The sequence below is a fragment of the Ornithodoros turicata genome, chromosome 2, assembly GCF_037126465.1.
Source record: "Ornithodoros turicata isolate Travis chromosome 2, ASM3712646v1, whole genome shotgun sequence".
NCBI classification, from domain to species: domain Eukaryota; kingdom Metazoa; phylum Arthropoda; class Arachnida; order Ixodida; family Argasidae; genus Ornithodoros; species Ornithodoros turicata.
In genome coordinates, this window is record NC_088202.1 from 9,413,665 (window position 1) to 9,432,291 (window position 18,627).

The 18,627-nt window shown below is 47.5% G+C and overlaps 1 protein-coding gene across 3 annotated transcripts in view; it reads left to right on the top strand.

Moving 5' to 3' along the window:
* Window positions 1–18,627, top strand: part of LOC135385177 (protein Aster-B-like) — a 226,208-nt gene that overhangs the window by 35,777 nt on the left and 171,804 nt on the right. Inside the window, exon 1 of one of the 3 annotated variants that reach the window (XM_064614365.1) lies at window positions 7,828–7,985. The exons of the other annotated variants lie outside the window; for them this stretch is intronic. Coding sequence (XP_064470435.1) covers window positions 7,891–7,985 — 95 coding nt within the window. The 5' untranslated portion in view covers window positions 7,828–7,890. Of the gene's footprint in view, window positions 1–7,827; window positions 7,986–18,627 lie in introns of those variants that run through there. 3 annotated transcript variants of the gene reach the window in all.

The following is an 18,627-nucleotide window of genomic DNA, read 5'->3' on the forward strand; positions in this document are numbered from 1 at the left end:
GGCGAGACTGGGAGGTGACACGGGTTCGAATGCTGTCACCGGCTGTGTTGTCTGAGGTTTTCCCTGGGTTTTTCGAAGACTTTACAGACGAATGTCGGCACAGTTCCCCTGAAGTCGGCCCAGGACGCATACTAACCCCCCTGTCCCCCACTCCTTCCTGCTGTCCTCTCTCCATCTGTCCACGTCTGTATGCCGCTCATAGCCACAGTTGCTTCGTGGTGCTAACACGAAAAAGGAAAGAGATCGCTAAATGTGACAAAACAAACAAACAAACACGAATAGTGATAGCGTTACTTTCGGTAGATGCAGGTGCGAAAACTGTGTGCGTCATGTGAGAGGACACCGAATAGCTCCTTGTTCTCGTGCGCCCTCGGTAGCGAAATGATATCTTCTCGTCAGGCCCTCTGGCTCCGTTTGTTTGCTTAGCCTTGAAGAATCAGAGTAGATTAACGCGTCATAAAGCGCTTCCGGACGACCCTGTTTGGGGCGCACGGGACGCACTTCTGAGGTCGCGTCCACACTCGCGCCGCCAGGTCCCGCTCTATCACCGTCGACAGCGATCCGCTGCCTTCTTGGATCGCCGTTGCTGGAAGTAAGAAATCGGATCTCGCACACCTTGTCAGTGTCAAGTGATTAAGGATCGCGCTGTATCTCGCCGCGTGACCGGATACGTTGTCCTCGACCTCGGAAGCCGATGGACGATTCCGAGCTCGCTGTGTTGATCGTGTTCTTGAATCTTTGTTTTGCCCGGAAGCTGCACCGAGATGCGTCTCTGGTCGCACGTGTGAATGCGAGGTTTTTAGCTTAATGATGTATAGGTTGGCAACAGCGACGTACGTTCCAATCGTGGAGGATAGAAGCGGCCTGTTCCTCGCGAAAGTGAAGCCGAAGTCGGCGGACACCGCAAGGTTTTCGCTTTCGGTTTGATAGTTGAGTGCCTAGTTGTTTCCAGGTCACTTTCCAAAGTCGGCATGTGCATGTGTCCGCAGACCGTCAAAGTGTTGCCAAAAGGTGGAACCGTTCATTGGCTTTCGTTACGTGATACCGGGGGGAGCTAGAACCACGGGGGCGTTCCAAAGCGCGTGAGTTTTGTGCGATTAACTTCTCACTGCAGCGTGGGGTGAGTGACGGTATTTAGTCTCCTTTATGCCACTGTTGCAACGACTCTGCCACCAAATGATTCATTAATCGCTCAATTAACGCGCAATTGTCGCTCCTGTCAGTACGTGCGCTTAACCTGTTGTATCTGCTCCAAAACGAAAAGGACGCAAATGGCTCAAATGGCGGAAGATTGTGCCCCAGGATACGGCAATGCACATTCCAGAGTGGACCGCAGAGGATAAGAAATGTCCCTCATCTCAAAGTTTGCCAACGGATGTTTCTGTCACCTTACTTCAGATTCGTTTCTAATAATCTTCCTCACCCACCTCAATCTTTTTTTCTCAAAATTTTCTCAACCTTCCCCACCGCAGGACTTGCGGAATTTACTTCATCCCACCTCAGTTTTGTGTGTAAATTTTTCTCTCCTCGCCTCAACGTTCATGGGATGAGGTGAGGACGTCCACGCGGCGGCCGTGGCGATTTCCACCTCCGGAGAAGGGGTTCCGAATGAAATTCATCGGCCCTGTGTTAAAGACCTTTGATTCCCTTTCGGCATCGATATTTCCTCTGCAAGACTAGATAACATGAGGCATTGCGCTTTGGCGCTCTGGATGACGCGCAGAAACCTTCGATTATCTGCGCCGCTTTATCCACGAGTCGGACAGTGCCTTCTTTGGAGCTGCGTCATTTTAAAATTAAGTCGAGACGGCCACGTGACAAAGACGTAGCTTTTTCTTCGAACCGTTATTATGAAGCCGACGGCGCAACTTCCTTTGGAGGAACCTCTTTTCACAGTTTCATCGTATATCTTGGGGCCGTGGACGCCACGAAGACATTAAATCGGAGGAAGGGGAGCCGGCAGTGCAACTTGTGAAGGGCGTCGGTTTCATTCTATTGGACTGGCAGTCGTTGCTGTTCCATTGTGTTTCCCCTTTGTATTGAATGATAGCGAAGCATGGTGCTTCAGTGACACGCACTGCATCGATCTGTGCTTCCTCGTTCATTCGCCGGAAGCCGCCCTCGCTTCCTCGTGCAGGGCGATCCAAAACTATATTGCGTCCAAAACTACGAAGTGAGCTCTACGAGCAAATTAATGAGTAATTCCGGGCTTTAACGTCGCCATATAAGTGCAGAAAGGAATGCACGATGCAAACAAAAAAGGTAAGAAAGAAAGAAAAGGGAATGCACGCGCCCGAGTACACGCTATGCATGTAGGTGAACTGCATGCGGCGCTCCTCGGTTTCCCTCTCTTCCCTGTTCACCTATTGAGCGACCGCATTGGTCCCCTCCCAAATAATGGGGGTGACATTTCAAGGTTGAGGCCAACGTGGTTTCTTCTGCGGTCTCATGCCGGTCTACGAATACACCCTTATTGGCTGCCTCGTGAGTGGTCAGGTACTTTACCCTCACCCCTGATCAGAGACAAACAGTCGTAGCTTATTGGGCAGAAGACGTGACGTCGTAGGCTGGCAGCCGATAGGGAAGCAGCTTTTCCGACCAGCGAGATTGAAAGCTCTCCTGCGCAACAGGTTTGCACGGATTTCACTTGAAATTTCTGTGCGAATTTTTATATCCCGGTGCTCTAATCCGAATTTCTACTCCTCTTGACATGTTCGCTCTCACCTTTTCTCAATTTTTTTTTTGTGACCTCACTTCTCTGTGATTTTCTTAGTCAAGGTTGCATTGTTATTGGGCGCATTCTCCGACGACACACAGTATTCGCTGCGAGATCGACCTGTAGAGGGCAACACTGTCACCTTTTGGTGTGGGTAACACATAGCCCGATGTTCGGAGTTGATACATCTTACCCGTAATTCTTGTGTATATTCAGCAGAAGATCTCCTTGTGCCCAGGGGCAGACCTAAGGGGGGGGGGGGGGCTCAGGATGTCCTGACTCCTCAATTTCTGTCTTCGCATAATGTTTAATTGACCGAGATCATGTGTCTACCATGCTGGCCAAGGCTGGAACATCCTTAGAAAAATCCTGGATCCGCCTCTGCTTGTGCCGCGATGGTACGATGCTGTTCGGTTCCCCAGTACTCCACCTACTGCATTGAATGCTTAATAAATGTGAAAAAGCAGACGACGCGTCCACACAACGGTAGTTCTGCGTTCTCCGCAACGCGCCGACACCGTTCGATCTTGGAGCGATGAAAGTAAAGGTTATCTTGGACTGGAGTATACCTGTTCGCTGCTGCTTTGTAGATACACACTCTCTAAAAATGTCATTTCGGTCATCGGAGAAACGGACGTGTAGATCGTCCGGGGTAATCCGGACAATTACCCGAGCCGCCATTGCCGTTTACAGCCACGGCTTGAGCAAACGTCTCGTGGCCCCATCTGATTATAAAAACGGCGCGGAAGTGAATGGTTTGTTTATTTACAATCGGCACTCGGGATCTGTCTTTAGACGGATGGCAAGAGAGTTCACAGAGGTGTGGAGCTTGCTGGCAAAGACCCAAAAGTTGATCAACTGTCTTCCACGAAGAGCCATATTTACGGATGGGTCGTGACTTCTGGGTTGAATTAAGTTGAATGAATTTCTCCGTCATTTATACGCGGCGAGGACTACCAGGAAGAGGTCGGAGCACTATGTGCTTTGTTGAATGTATTATGCCCATGCGTGGCGGATCAGATTAACTCGTCCCGGAAGAAAAGGGACGGAAACTGTTCCAATAAACTTACCCTATCGTGGTCGTGACGGAGGAGAGAAAGAGATCGAAAAAGCCACAAAGCGACGGGTATCGACCCAGCACCTCTTGAGTACCGGATATGTGCGCTAACCGGTTACGCTTTCCGATAATCAAGAGGTGCTGCATTGATTCCCGCCCTAGCTGTCAGACTTCGACGAGGAATGTCATATTTCGATCTTTTCATGTTCCTAAGCACCCTGAGGGCGCTTGCGTCGTGCGTGTTGTAACGTTCCCTGGTCTCAAACATCGGCAGCCGAGTGGAACTATAATGGAACACCGCTTTATTCGTTGTCATCCACAACGAGACTCTCTGACTTCTACTTCCTCCCTTACATGTGTCAGTCATACATGTGTTAGCGCCGCGCAGCAACTGTGGTTATGAGTGGCGTACACACGGGGACAGATGAGAGAGGACATCAGGAAAGAGCGGGGGGATGGGGATAAGTATGCGTCCTGGGCCGACTTCAGGTGGAACTGTGTCGACATTGGTTCGGAAAGTCTTCGGAAAACCCAGGACAAAACCTCGAACAGCACAGCCGGTGGTAGGATTCGAACCTACCACCTCCTAGTCTTCAGCACGACCTTGGCCACCACCAACTGGCGGGACGCCGCAACCTGCTCGGCCATGCCGCTGATCTACCTTCACATTTATTATTTTTCACCGTGAAAAAAAAGTGGCGCAGTCCTGCCTCATGCATAAAGTGAGGTTGCCATTGGTGATCACCCATCGTCCCGAGGCAACTTTTGGAATTCGTGGGTACATGCGTCTGCCATCCGGGCACGGTGGCGTGTTCAAAACTCTCTCGTTGGCCTTCTCAGGTTACGTGGGACCACAAGAAGCCAAGGCTAATCTTGAAGGGGCTATATATAGAAAAGCAAAATCGATCGTCTGTGTGCCACGCTTTATTTTCCCGTTCGATACCCTTCAAATCCTCCTCCTTCCACGTGTCTGATATGTTCCTTACCGCGCTATGTATACTGATTTGAAAGGCAAGTTTTACTAGACAGGGCTCTACAGTTCTCGAGAAGCGTTCTGGAAAGTGTCGTTGTCCTGCTACTCTTTACTGGACGTTGTTCGTGTTGGAAAGGCTACAGTCCACCATGGCACCCCTCTCATAACGGTACCCTGACTCGCATCCCTAGCACCTTCGCTCTCGAGCCTATAAAACTGCCCCTCGCTTCTCTGGAGCTTTCTTACGCATACGCATGTTATGTAACGATCTTTCGGTCTTGCGCTGCGGTTGGAGTTGGATGTCTCTTGCTAAGGCTTGCATACACACAGCCCCGCCACAGAGATAAGAGTTCGTAGCCGTTCAGATATCACGTGACCTTGCTGCGAATCCGTGTGCGCAGTCACGTAGAAAAAGTGTCGAGCTCCGCCGTTATTTCTACAGCGCCACCAGGGTCCGCATGCCGGAAAGGCGTTCTCTGTGACGTTCAAGTTAACTCTGATGCCATCTGTACCATTCCCCTCGAGCAAATCGTGATGGTGAGCCGTGTACTCTACACCTACTAGGCCTGCTTTCATTAGCGCCGATTAACATTTGAACCGAGATCAGCGGTCCCTTAACATGAATTTAACGCTTAACTCTGCTTCATTAAAGGGAGTCATTGTCACTGAAACGTTCATCACGTCACCAACTAACATTTGCAAAAAAAAGAATGGAGTTTTAACTTCAAGTTTTATGAACCCTCGATCTCGGTTCAAAGTTCACCAACGTTGGTGGAACCGGGGCCTAATGAACGCGTCCTCATTGGAACAGGCGTCTATATCTCCGTCCATCAGTACCAGTTACGAGGTCCGTGCTCGATGAAATGCTGTTGGACCGGTGGTTAATTAAGCGACCTGTCTAAACATTATGCCGAGTTGCTAATCTTCCGACCCCCAATGTTGTTCCGGATGAATGTTTACACTGGCAAGGGCATGCGTCGTTCATCGTAAGGACATCAGGCGGGAGAGGAAGGCAACTTCCTCCGTTGACGCCCACTTAGTTGCTGCTTTTTCCTTCTTTTAATTCTTTTCACCCTGCGGACATTGGTGTATCCTGCACCGATATGCAAGGCGAGAGCCTTCGTCGACTGTCAGAGTAGAATGTAATAAAAGTCACGCAGCTTCGTTAACTGCAGGTACAGCAGCAATACAGCAGCTGCGCACATGACGTCTAACAGTCGTCATCGTCAACTCACCCCTGTTGCAGGCTGATAGGAGAGCGCGGATAACACTGACCGTAACCATCCGCAGAGTACACGTGCTTGCATAATCCGCTACACAGCATCCGCGCAGGTACTGGCCCATCCGCAAACATTGCATTCGTAGAACCTGTAAGGATCTGTATGAGGAAAACGTTGCATGACAAACCTTTTTATCTTCTGAGCAGAAGATCCCCACAGGAACAGTATTCACCAACAAACTTGCAATATAGCAGCTAACTGCACAGCAACTCAATGAATTGTCCATTTAGACACGCCATTTTGGATTCATTAATGTGCTCTCAATCGTGGTTCTACCCAGGGGTCGTCAGAAGACTGAAGTGCTTATACTTGCGGATAGCGAGCTACCCGGGTAGCCGCGCCCGCTGCGGAGACTTGCTGTATTATGCGCATTGTGTTCGCGCGGATTCAAACCGGTTGATGAAGAATTACGCCACTACCGTGTACCGTAAACTTTAGTGTCAAGCTGTACGGGGTTGACTTGGGCTATTTGAAGGATTTTTAGTGTTTAAATGAAGCATACGTGCCATCACGTGTACATCATCACATACAGAGCGTCATTCTAACTTAATCGCAGTAATCTTCAAGTATCTCGCTCGCCGTTCACTGCTGTGCGGCGTACAATGGCTATGTATTAGTTTATGATTCGTAAAACTCACCATCGTCGTCGTGCACTGAAGGGATAAAGGTATTATTAATGTTTTTTTTTTCTTCTAATCTAGAGAACAAGTTACGAAGCATGAACTGTTAGGGTGAACCTGTCCCCAATTTAACCTTGCGCAAGAGAAAAATAAGCCATTGCTATAAGATGTGTCCAGGAAAAAAGACGCACAACGAAGCTTGACACAGTGTATACATAAACAGAAAACTAAGATAGTACAATAAAGAATAAACAATACCCGTATACAATAGAAACTCACTGGCACCAACAAAGTGATCTGCTCCTGTGCAGGTGAATACTTTGTCCTCGTTCGTGAACGGCTGTATTGGCAACAGCAAAGGCTCAGCATAAACCATAATAAATCTGTGGAAGTATAATTTGGTGTAACAAGAGAGTGGAAGGTAGCTCGGTACTGATTTGGCACTGATCACCGTGATACTGACCGAGGTCATAGATGTTATTCGTCCGTGAATGGCAAAGCTGGAACTTTGTGGAACTGCAGCGCAGTTCAGCTGCCGACTTATCAGCATTGTTAGGTTCTTTAGACAAGGCGCAAGTGCTTCCTGTGCAGCTTTCCCGAAATGTCTTATGAAGGTACTGTAAAACCTTTATTGTTCGCGTGCCCCTAATTTTTGTGAACTGAAAAATTGCGAGCCAGAGTTTTGAAAACAATCATACGATCGCAGGCTCACACTTCACACTTACTTGCTAGTAAGCATTGCGATTTCTTTACTGCTTCGCCGCACACAGTAAAAGACGGATTGGGGCTTATCACAAAGTCACAAAATCAAGTCACGTGCTACGGCATCTGGATTTCGCGAAATTTAGTAGCTGCGAATATATGTGCCCAGTGTCCGACTCGAGGGAAGAAAAGGGGGGTCGCAAAATTAAACGGCACGTTTACAGTAGATTTGAAGCGCCCGCCCGGCGCAATACTCGACCGACTGTCCAATTTGAAATGTCGCGTATTATTATGACGGCGGTGATGCAACCCACACAGCTGCTCGAAACAAGAAACACCAGTCACAGCTGCCTTGACTTCCTTTCTCCTCGCCAGACCTGAAGGAAATCTCGTGAGCAACCCAGTCTGTCCGTCGCTCGCTACCGGCAGCAGCGCGGCGGCGGCGCGCTCAGTAACCACGTGACCCGCTACCGTGTCAACGTCCGTCCGTGAGCGAGCCCGCCCGTCTCTGTCTACGGCGCTCGGTCGCCTTCGCTTCTCCGATGAATCGTCGGCGGCATAGCCGAGCATCGGCCGCTCTAGAAGACTTGCATTGCCATCGACAGGAGCCTTGCTTTCCACCCATTTGGTATTACAGGTGTGTGTGCGTGTGTGTTCAGCGATGTGTGCCTCTGTTGGATAACCCTGCGGGTTCTTGCAATGTTGTGACGTGCGACGTCAGGCAGCGCCAATCTCCGCGCCTTCCACGTGCAATCTCGAAGCGGCACGCGGTCGGAAGACTGGCCGCGTTCACGCTTCACTGCACTGCACGCTTCGAAGAGTCACGTGGGTTGACCGTATCATTTCTTTTCTTTTCTTTTTCGAGATCGGTGGTCAATGAATTGCGTATGGGAGGAAGGGAATCTGTGTACCGCAAGTTGAATGGCAGTTCAGTATCTTGGACTGTCGTTCTAGAATAGAGTCGAACGCAACATTTGTTGTTTGTCGGAATTGCAGAACAGGCTTACCTGCTACATAGCGATCAAAATGCGAGCGTGCTGGTGTAAGTTAGATGTGTCATTGCCCTGAGCCTGGGCTGCAGGGGTAGAGGACGTACAAAAGTGTAAAAGGCGAAGACGCATTGAGTTTCAATGCTACATGTTTCCTGCTACATCGCTCCACTGAGTGGAAGTGATCATATTACAAACTTTCCTACGTAGCACATTAAATATGAGCGGTTCTCTTACGTTTTCCACCGTGTTTAGTAGTGATTTTACATTGACCCGGTACTTCTTAGGCTGATACAGTCAGAAACGCATCCGTAGGGGTTGTTCATTGACGGTCGTCAACGAAATCACCGGCTAAACTGGACTGATTTTAGTCCTTTCCGTTGTGGTCGTCCCGTTCGCTTGACTTTCGAGGTCGTGGAGGAGTTTCTTCTACGGTGCGTCCCTCTATCCCAATTGATGTCCGGCTCTGTTGAGTTATCCCTGTTTTACAAAGCTCTCAAGTACGTCCGTTGACCGGGTATCTCGACAACGCTTAGTCGCTGACATTTCTCCTCTGACCGATCTTCGCTGAACGTTCCAATCTCTTCCGTCGGCAGGATCAATCACTGTTCAGTAGGGATGAGCGTTAAATCGGAAGCACTCTAACGAAAACTACACGTTAAAAGAAACTGTCGAATTAAAGATAAGTAGATGACAGGTATTTCAAAAGAATAAGGCTGCTCGCGGGACCGTTATCGTGAACACCTTCCTCTGTACTGAGACACTGTAATTACTTCACGTGGACGATATATCCCAGATTTTGCGGGGAAGACAGGGGGGGGGGGGACACAAAGAAACGTACAACACAGGGCAAGAGGCATTGTCCCGTGTTGTACTTTTTTGTTCGTTTGTTTATCCGCACCAGGGATATGTTGTCCACGAAAAGTTTACGCCGTCTCGCTAGCATGATCCTATCTAATTACAACTCTGCATAGGAACGCAACGAAAAGCACGACTCTCGTCTGTGCAGATATATCTGCCATCCAATCTGCAAGACAGTGTCCAGCTGTTGAGTGTCCCACATAACGTGACACAGTGCCATGCGATACCCAACAGTCCTATCTTTCCCGTGCAGTCGGTTCGTTTGCGGTCCTTGATAAGCGTATTTCACATCCGAGAATTGAGCCCGCCATATGGGATATCGTGGACACGATATGGAACAGAAACGGCACGTATACCGGGAGGCACCAATTTCCGTTCTGACACACGCTTTATTTGTGAGGAAGTTGGCCTTGAACAGAACGACGCGATGGCGTGTTTCGGAACTCTTACAAATATCGATTCCTTCTTTTGACCTTTGATTGTCATTTTGAAGTTCTCCGAGAGCATTTGCATCGGCGCGCGAATGCCGCCGTCTTGTCTACACGTCTGAGGGAAAAAAAATCATCATTTGTTGAAACAACACGTAACAAGCAGTGAAGCGAAACGGGTAACATGACGTTCAAGTTTTAGGAGGGCACTTGGCACAAGAACAACTTCTGTCGCTTCTTCTGTCAAGTTCTTGTGTTCATGGCCTTGGGGATAGGCCGTGCTGGAGACTGAGAGGTGTTGGGTTCGAATCCTACTACCAGCTGTGCTATCTGAGGTTTAGCCTGGGTTTGTCTGGCAGGCTTTCCAGGCAAATGTCGGCCCATTTCCCCTTGAAGTCGGCCCCAGGACGCATGCTATAACCTCCCGTCTTCCAGTCCTTCCTGCTGTTCGTCTTTCAATGTGTCCACGTTTGCACGCCGCTCATAGCCCCAGTTGCTTCGCGGCGCTAACCAGGAATATAAAAAGTTCGTGCGTCCACTGTCCTGCTCAAGGCCACCTTAGGCGTCATTTCCCAGAAAATAATGACGTGCTTTCTATTTCTATCTGGAGGAGAGCGCAATGAGCTGGGTTTGTGTAGCGTAATATTGCGTCTAGGAAATAAGGAAAATAGATTATTTGCGTGCACCGAAGTCCTCTTGATATAGAGATCGGCAGGCATAAAAGCCGTATTGGTTCCCATGGAGACGAAGGCTATTTGGGCCCGCAATCGTGCGCGGTTGATGGGGGGTCTCGTCTGAAGGCGTGCCCTGTTAATCGCTACTCTTGAGTGGTTTTAATTGCTGAACGGCGTCTATCTGCAAGCAGGGTCGTTTCTGCAAACCCCACGTGAATGTGCCTCCCATTGCGCCTCCCTACGGCTACTGGCCGGCTTACTTGCTTTAAGTGACGTCACATGTTTGGCACAAAGAGCCACGTGACTATCTCGGATGAAATTGAGTTCCGACAACCACACATTGTGAAGTATTGGAAATGTTAGAAAGTGTTCTCCTACCCTCTTCGAGGTGGGTGTGGCTGTTGGGTCATACTTCGATCATGTGAATTGGCAACAATGGGAACAAATTAGAAATGAAAACTAATGTTTCATTGTGCCTTCACGCGACGTAAAATTGGCGGACATTTATTTGGTATCGTATTTTCCTTCGAGGAGCTCTCTTTCTCGTGGCGTCACCATGAGGTCCTTGACGCACCGGAGCCCCAGATTCTGGACAAAAGTTCTTAATCGATGAAATCTTTTCTGCACCTTCACGTCATTAAGAAACTCTTCTGACGACCGCAAGAGTGTACCTGCTTCCGTCACAGCGAAACGAGTGCGGCGTTTGTTTCCCACGATTCTCTCGACCACTTTGGATTTGCTGCACGAAATTTTGCATACATAATATCTGTCATCCCCCAGTGCGGCACAATGCGAATGTAGTGTATAGGGCTCCACGCTTTCTTTTAGACAAAATTCGTAAAAAGAAGACTTAATGTATCTTCATGTGGAGTTAATGGAGCACGGTAATGATCTCCAGTCGTTTTTTGTTGTTGTTGTAAATTTGTTTGTGCAGTGACAAAACACCGCACAGGGAAAATATCGAACGGTGACTCCTGATGGACGGCTTCATAGACGACAGGGTTTCGAACCACGTTAAATATCACTCCGTTGCTCCTTTAAGGAGATTCATCTATTCGATCCGCATTTAAAATTGTTCGTCAAAGGTATAACGGACAAGTTGTGCAGCCGCTATGTAGCACATGTGAGTACATGGGCATGTTGGAACATACTTATTGAGTGCTTGCCGTGAGGTAGAGCAGAGACACACAGGGATGACCGCTCTTGCAACCAGTTTAATACACACACACGAAGTTGTTACATATTAATCTGGTTGAAAGAGTGGTCGTCCCCGTGTGTCACCGCCCTACCTCACAACAAAGCACTCAATCTATGTAGCACTGTCCTTCCGAACAGACGTTTGGAACGCCTGATCCGTTCCTTGCTGCACCTTCCGTACCTCGATGAGAGGGCAGCTAACATTGTGTAACTAGTAGCATATCTCTTGACCGTGATTCTGAAGGTGTACGTTCGAATCCAGTGCAGGCGCCTTTTCATCGGGTGGCTTCGAAATATGCAGCTAGTCGTTGGGAGGTTTCAGTGCTGCGTTATGGGCTACACTGTCTCAGCCACCACTACTACGTTCTCTGGGCCGCCTCTGTTTCTCTACAAGGTGTTTCACCCAAAGGTGATAAAAGATTCTGACTGACGACGCACTCGTCGGAGGATTGTGGGACTTTCGGCAATTACCTTCTGGAAAGTTTTGCCACCATTGAGGAAGGGTTTGGACAATTTAAATTGTGGGAAATTTGTTTTTTTTTTCAATTGAACTCTGAAAATTGCCAAGCGAACCTCACTTTTTTTAGCAGAAATATGAAGTCGTCCACGGATAACCGCAGACCCAACAAAAACTACGCACATTATCGCAACAGAAATAGTCGAAAAAAATTAGTAAAAATTACGCTTTAGCCCCGCCTGCTTGATCTTCGCAAAGAAGCGCGCGCGAAATGTGCGTCCAGAGGAGGAAGTGTTGTCGCCTTCATTTGGTTTGCACTCTTTGTGATAAGACGGTGGGTTTGTTTTCTCTGTGATAAGACGGTTGTCACCAGTATCAAGGTCAAAGCGGGGGAAAGAAAGGTAAAACAGGAGGCGGGAACACTTCCTCCTCTCCCCGCACCCTCCGTGCGCTCATCTTTGCGACAATCAAGCAGGCGGGGCTAAAGCGGAATTTTTACTAATTTTTTAGACTATTTCTGTCGCGATACTGTGCACCGTCTTTGTTGGGTCTGTAGTTATCCGTGGAGTGCTCCATATTTCTGTAAAAAAAAGTGAGGTTCGCTTGGAAATTTTCGAAGTTCAATTTAAAAAAAAATCCCTCAATTAAAAATTGTACAAAGCCTTCTTAAATGGCGGCAAAAGTTCACAGAAGGTAATTGCCGAAAGTCCCACAATCCTCCGGCGAGTACGTCGCCAGTTAGAATTTTTTATCACTGTATAGGTGAAACGCCCTGTATACTATATCAAACGGAATGCCGACGCAGTCGTGCAGGAGACGCTGACTCCAGTCTCTTACCAACGGGAAACGGCGGCATGCACCCATAAGCGCAAAACATTAACCTGCTAAGTCGTCACGTTATGATTGTCGACGCTCGGGATATGCAGCGCATTCGTGTATAGGGCTTGCGTATTGAAACGTATCCTGTGCGAGAGCCGAGCAACAAGGATCAACAGCGGCTGCACTAAAAGATGCGGCTATTTAGAATGTAAGTCTACCAGATCCCTGTGTGCAGCCATGCAAAACGAGCGAAGCGTTGCATATAAGTATGCATGTATTTTCTCCCCAGAGCTTCGACCTCGTCGGTTTGCATAATAACGCGTCGCTGCGGTATTTGTGCACTGGCGGCATTTTACATCGATTCGCGCGTCTTTCTTACGCATTTTTGATACCGCGTCTTCGTAATGCGATGGGCGAGAGCCTTCTGCGGTATACTGTAGGAACAGCATCGATATTCTTTGTCTGGATCTCGTAGATGAGATGGGTCGGCGAATATTTTACTTCCCTTTAATATGCGCGTGGCTTTTGATGCGCCTTATCTGTGCGAGAGCCCGCCGCTGAAAATGCTTTTGTACGCGCGTTTTACGGACAACGGGGCTTTTGATATCTGCTCGTTCTTCGAGAACCACGGATTGTTTTACGCGGAGTAATTTATTTTACATATTAGTGCATTAGTTGCAACGAAATGGAAAATTGTTACGATTTCTTCTCGAATATCCCGATGTGTAGCGGGTTCCAAACCGGCCGTGAACGCTCGCAACTTTGTAGTATGGTACAAAGTTGCCTAGACGCGCTGTCTTCTGCGAGGTAACGTTAAAGTGTCGCTACGTACTACATCTCGTGCCTTCAGGATCTTACCGACTTAATGTCATTCCAATCCACCGTGTGTCACACTGTATACTCTCGCAAAACGTTGTTTTCTCTATCGAAGCGGTATAGTGTCGTAAAGTCAATTTATAGTTTTGAAAAGTGTGACGTCGTATAGGATGCGCTATATGCAACGCGTATGGAAGCATTGCTCCCCCAAGGGGCATTTCTGTCTCCGCACTACAATTACTGGAAGACTTCCAACGTTGGATAAAGAGTGGAGACGCTCGCGCTGTTGCTATAGGAGAGAGACTCTACCTCTCGATGATGTCACTTTCTCTCAGAGAATCCGAATCTGTAGAGTTTTGCGGCTTCGTAGGAGCGCGTAAGGTTCCCTGGCGCCATTTATATTTTTGTATTTTGATACCGAATAAAATTTTTTTATATCCGTAATAGTCCGCAACCAAATCACCACATTGGTTGTGGTATATCCGTAACCTTTGGAATCTCAGGAACATGTGTACGAAATATCTCGTTCCAAAACTGCGCAGAGTTTATTCAAGGGAATTTATTACGGAGCGAGCGCTTCGCCTCTGTGAAGCGAGAGGGCGCTGAAAGCAACACACTGCTGACATCATCCGGCAAGAAAGAAACCTGCATTCTCCCTTGCCGGATGATGTGATTTCAGGAAAAAAGATCCAAAGGGAGAAAAGATCCACTGGTGGACCTTCTTTCCTTATGAATCTTTTTGACGCATGGATCTTCTTTCTCGTTTGGATCTTCATTCCCTATGGATGTTTCTTCGCGCAAAAGGACGTACTTCATTGGTGTAATTCATTGGTGGTTAAGGGAGTGAAAGAGCGTCCTTTTGCGCTTCACCGCGTCTAGCCGCCACGAAATTATGTGAACCGAAACCAATTAACTACTGCAACAAATGACCAGCTTCGGTGGCAGATTTTTCTCTAAAAAGTGTCATCTGAAGTTCCCAAAAGGGGTATAGTGATCATTTTAATGCCGACAGCGCCTCGCTTTAGAAGTTACGTTTTTTCAGGGAACTCATTTGAATTTTTATTTAAATAATGAGCGCCTCCCACTTATTCACACGGTACGCAGCTCGTAGGCGGTATCGGATAGATAATTGTAAAAAAGAAAGTTATTCGATTGGTGCACCCGATCGCGAATTATTTAGCCCGGGGATTTAACTGAAACACCCGGCATACCTGTATGGAGATTTGCGCACAAATATACTACGCTGGAGGTTGAACTAATGCGTATGTACAAGTAAGGGAAAACATGTTTTCAAACCCAACAAACAAGCAAACCAAGAACAAGGAAAGTAGCGAAGGCCACGGGGAGACTGAATAATACGCCTCTCACATTGGCCAATTTAGTGTCATTTTCGTGAAGTAGACTCGTCTCAAACGAATGTCACTTTCACTACATGCTTGCTAGACGGCTTAAAGGGCCACTAAAATGCAATATCAACTTGCTCTCAAAAGGAAGTCCGTGTTTCAATTAGTACAGTTCAAACAAAATTAGTTCACACAACGCTACTGTTTAGAAGGAAAATGCAATGAAAACAGGGCCATCTTTGGCGGCAACGAATGGGGTCCTCAGGAGGCAAAGATTGACGGCGTCCAAAGAGACAGAAGGAGGAGCACGCACATACTTATCGTGGGGGTCTGTATTTGGAACGGGTTCGATTGTAGTGTTCCGTATATGCGCGGCATGATGAACACTGCTCCATTTTTCAATGCCGATTTACTGAATTGTAGCCCACAACAGTCTTCGTGAATGTTCGACTTACAACATTTGTCTTGACGTCCTTCGGACAACGACGCCAGTCCGCTTCGCAACGCGCACTATGTTTTTCGCCGTGACTGCTGCATGGCGTGGCACGCGCGTGCACGTGCAGCGTGGACTAAAAACACCGATGCACGAGCTGAAACGACGTTCTCTGCTTAGCGCCGAAGCAAGAACGAGTACGGTATAATTTTGATTGTCGCTTCGTAACGGAATCCACGTTTTGAATTATTATAACAAGTACGGGATTAACAAAGCGTGTAGCGTAATTTGAAGTGAACTTGTTTTTGCGTTTTAGTACCCCTTTAAGTATTGCAATGAGGAGGACGAAGAGAACAAGAGAGAAGAGGAGGAAGAGAGCATTCTTGGCTTCGAGAACGGGACAGAATAAACGGTTCTCCCAAGAGTCTCACAAGCATCACTAAAGCCTGGTCCGTAGTATTGCGTTTCAATACGTCCGTCCGTCAGCGTCCCTGTGTGGCGGACGCATTTTTGCGGCAACGGCTTAGAGCCTACTGTGTAAAGTGAAGTAAACGGAGATACGAGCGCTGCGGCACGGTTACCGGGGCAACGACCGGCATTTCTTGCGTCGCTCCGTCCAAAAATTGAACTTGGCGAACCTATGCGTCCGTCGCCTTCGAAAGGGCTTGCGTCGCTTTGCAAACGGACGCAACGCTGACGGACGCATTGAAACCCATTAGTGTGGACCAGGCTTTAACTATGATGGCAATGACGACAGATGACAATGAACGGTGGCACGATTTCTAGGCGTGCGCCACAATTCTGTCATAGGAACGTTTTTCTTTGATGTAGAAACACTTCCCGCAAATCGTCTTCCTGTCAGCGCAGTTCCCCCTGAAGTCGGCCCAGGACGCATATTAACCCCTCTGTCCCCCACTCCTTCCTGCTGTCCTCTCTCCATCTGTCCACGTCTGTACGCCGCTCATAGCCACAGTTGCTTCGCGGCGCTAACGCGGAATTTAAAAAAAAATCGCCTTCTAACATGTTAAACAAATTGGCTTCATATACGTCCGTGGCCAGATCTCCAGCCTACCCAGCTTTCACGTGACTGTTAACGAGAGTAGTTACATTTTCTTTCGGCACAATGTTACACTGCATTTAAATCAAATCAGCGCGCTGACGAAAATACTCCTTTAAAAATAGTATGATTGCCAAAGCCTTTCGGTTTTCCTCAATATTTTTACCTGTACCTCGAAGCCTGATGTCGAGGCTACTCACACGGTCCGCCTGGGTGAAGTGAAGTGAGTTTGGGAATCCCACTAAGGCTGTGTTTCAATACTCGGCGCAGGAGAAGCTGTCTGAGTGGACAGCTAGATAGACGCCTTATCGGCGGAGATTTGGAACAGACTTGCGGACTTGGCGCCGCTGTCGCCATCTGTCATGGCCCGTAGGAACATCAATTCCGCACTTTGTTTAAACGCCGCGTAATTCATTAATAAACGCTGAAATAATTCAGTTCACATGTCGATACATTCTCCCTGCGTATCGTTATATTGCAGAACACCTAGTGACCTCAGTATCATTAGTTAACAATGATCGGCAAAAATGCCGGCACGGCTCATTCATATTACGGCGTAGCCTTTCAAGAAATACGCGTTTCTTGTATTTTCTTGATGTGTTCATATCGTTCGTATATGTCTCCATTTCCTCAGTGTTCCTTGCATTTCGTTGTTCTTCACGTTTTGCAAAACTTCACTCCGCCATGTATTAACCCTGGGTCCTTATGGCACTACAATAAATAAATTCAATTAAATATCACTTTTTGGACTTATTGTTGAACGCCGTAAACACGTCAGACCTAATCGCATCTATGTTGCAGACAAGTGTATTAATTTTCAAGGCTGCTGTCAATGACGACCACTCAGACGCATAGCTAGTCTGCATCGATGCAGACTAGGCGAAAGACGCCTGAATAGCAGTCTAGGCGGGAATTGGAACGAAACTTAACATGGCGGCACTTCCGCTTAGACCGCCAAGTAGTCGACTTACCGGAGTATTGAAACACAGCCTTAATCGTTAGTGCGCTTCCTGGGCCTCTTTCAACACGCGAATGACACTAAGCGCAGGTGTCACTCGTTGATAGCACTAAGGCCCGGTTTCACCAACGCTGGTTAACTCTGAACCAAGATCAAGGGTTGCTAAAACTTGAAAACACTCAACCATTTTTTTACATAACGATTGTTGATGACGCAATGAATGTTTCAGTGACAATAAATCCTTTTAGAGAAGCAGAGTTAAGTGTAAATTCAAGTTAGGTTACCGTTGATCTCGGTTCAAATGGTAATCGGCGTTGGTGAAACGGGACCTTAATCAGTCCGTGCGACAGGAGTATAATACTGTGCATACAAGTTATACGTATAAATGGGTCGAGATTTTCGCGCTATCAAAATAGTTTTACCCCTTCGATATAGCTATATGTCATCTTTTTTTTTTTTTAATGATACTATATAGTTGCGGGGAAGCGCTAAGTCTTGCGGAGAAAACTTTGCGGTGTGGGGAGTTTTGTCTCCCTCCTACCGATAGCATTGCGTCATCGGTTTTTCTTTATTTCTTCCTTTTGCTTTTTTTTACTTATTGTTTTTGGTGTCCGCGTCATCAGTGACCCGAATGGTTTTACGCCACGCTTTAAACCGGCGCAGCCAATTACTTTCACTCCGTATTGGCGTCGTCACAGAACGCTGTATCGGCACGTTATGTATACCATGCAACCACAGTGCACAAAAGAAAAGGAAGGCCGCTTCTTTTTGGGAACCACCATTTTGTTGAAACTGCGGAAATCTGCGGCGTAACTTTTCGCAGCCTGCCAGTCGTATGCGTATACTTACGTTCTCGAGTGTTCCCGTATACATTTGTTATGTAATACTACGGTGGATAATTAATTGAAGACGTTTCCTAAACCGCGTTTTGTGCGTACAGGAGCTCTCCACTTGCATCTGCAGATGTCTGTCCGCATTTACTTGAGCAACTTGTGCTCGTCAGGTTTGCTTTAGACCCATGTATTGCGCGGGCGATTAAGCATCTGATCGAATCTTCAATTTCAATTTATTTATTTTTAGGTGCCTGTGAACAGCCGGTAAAGGCCTGGGATTTTATTTTGTATAATGCTATACAGTGAATTGCAGAGTGCAGGATTACGCATAATCTTTTTTTTTTTTTTCAAAATGACACGGTAATTGCTTTTTGTTTTTTTAACCACTTCCGGTGAACTGTGGTTGCCTTCGTT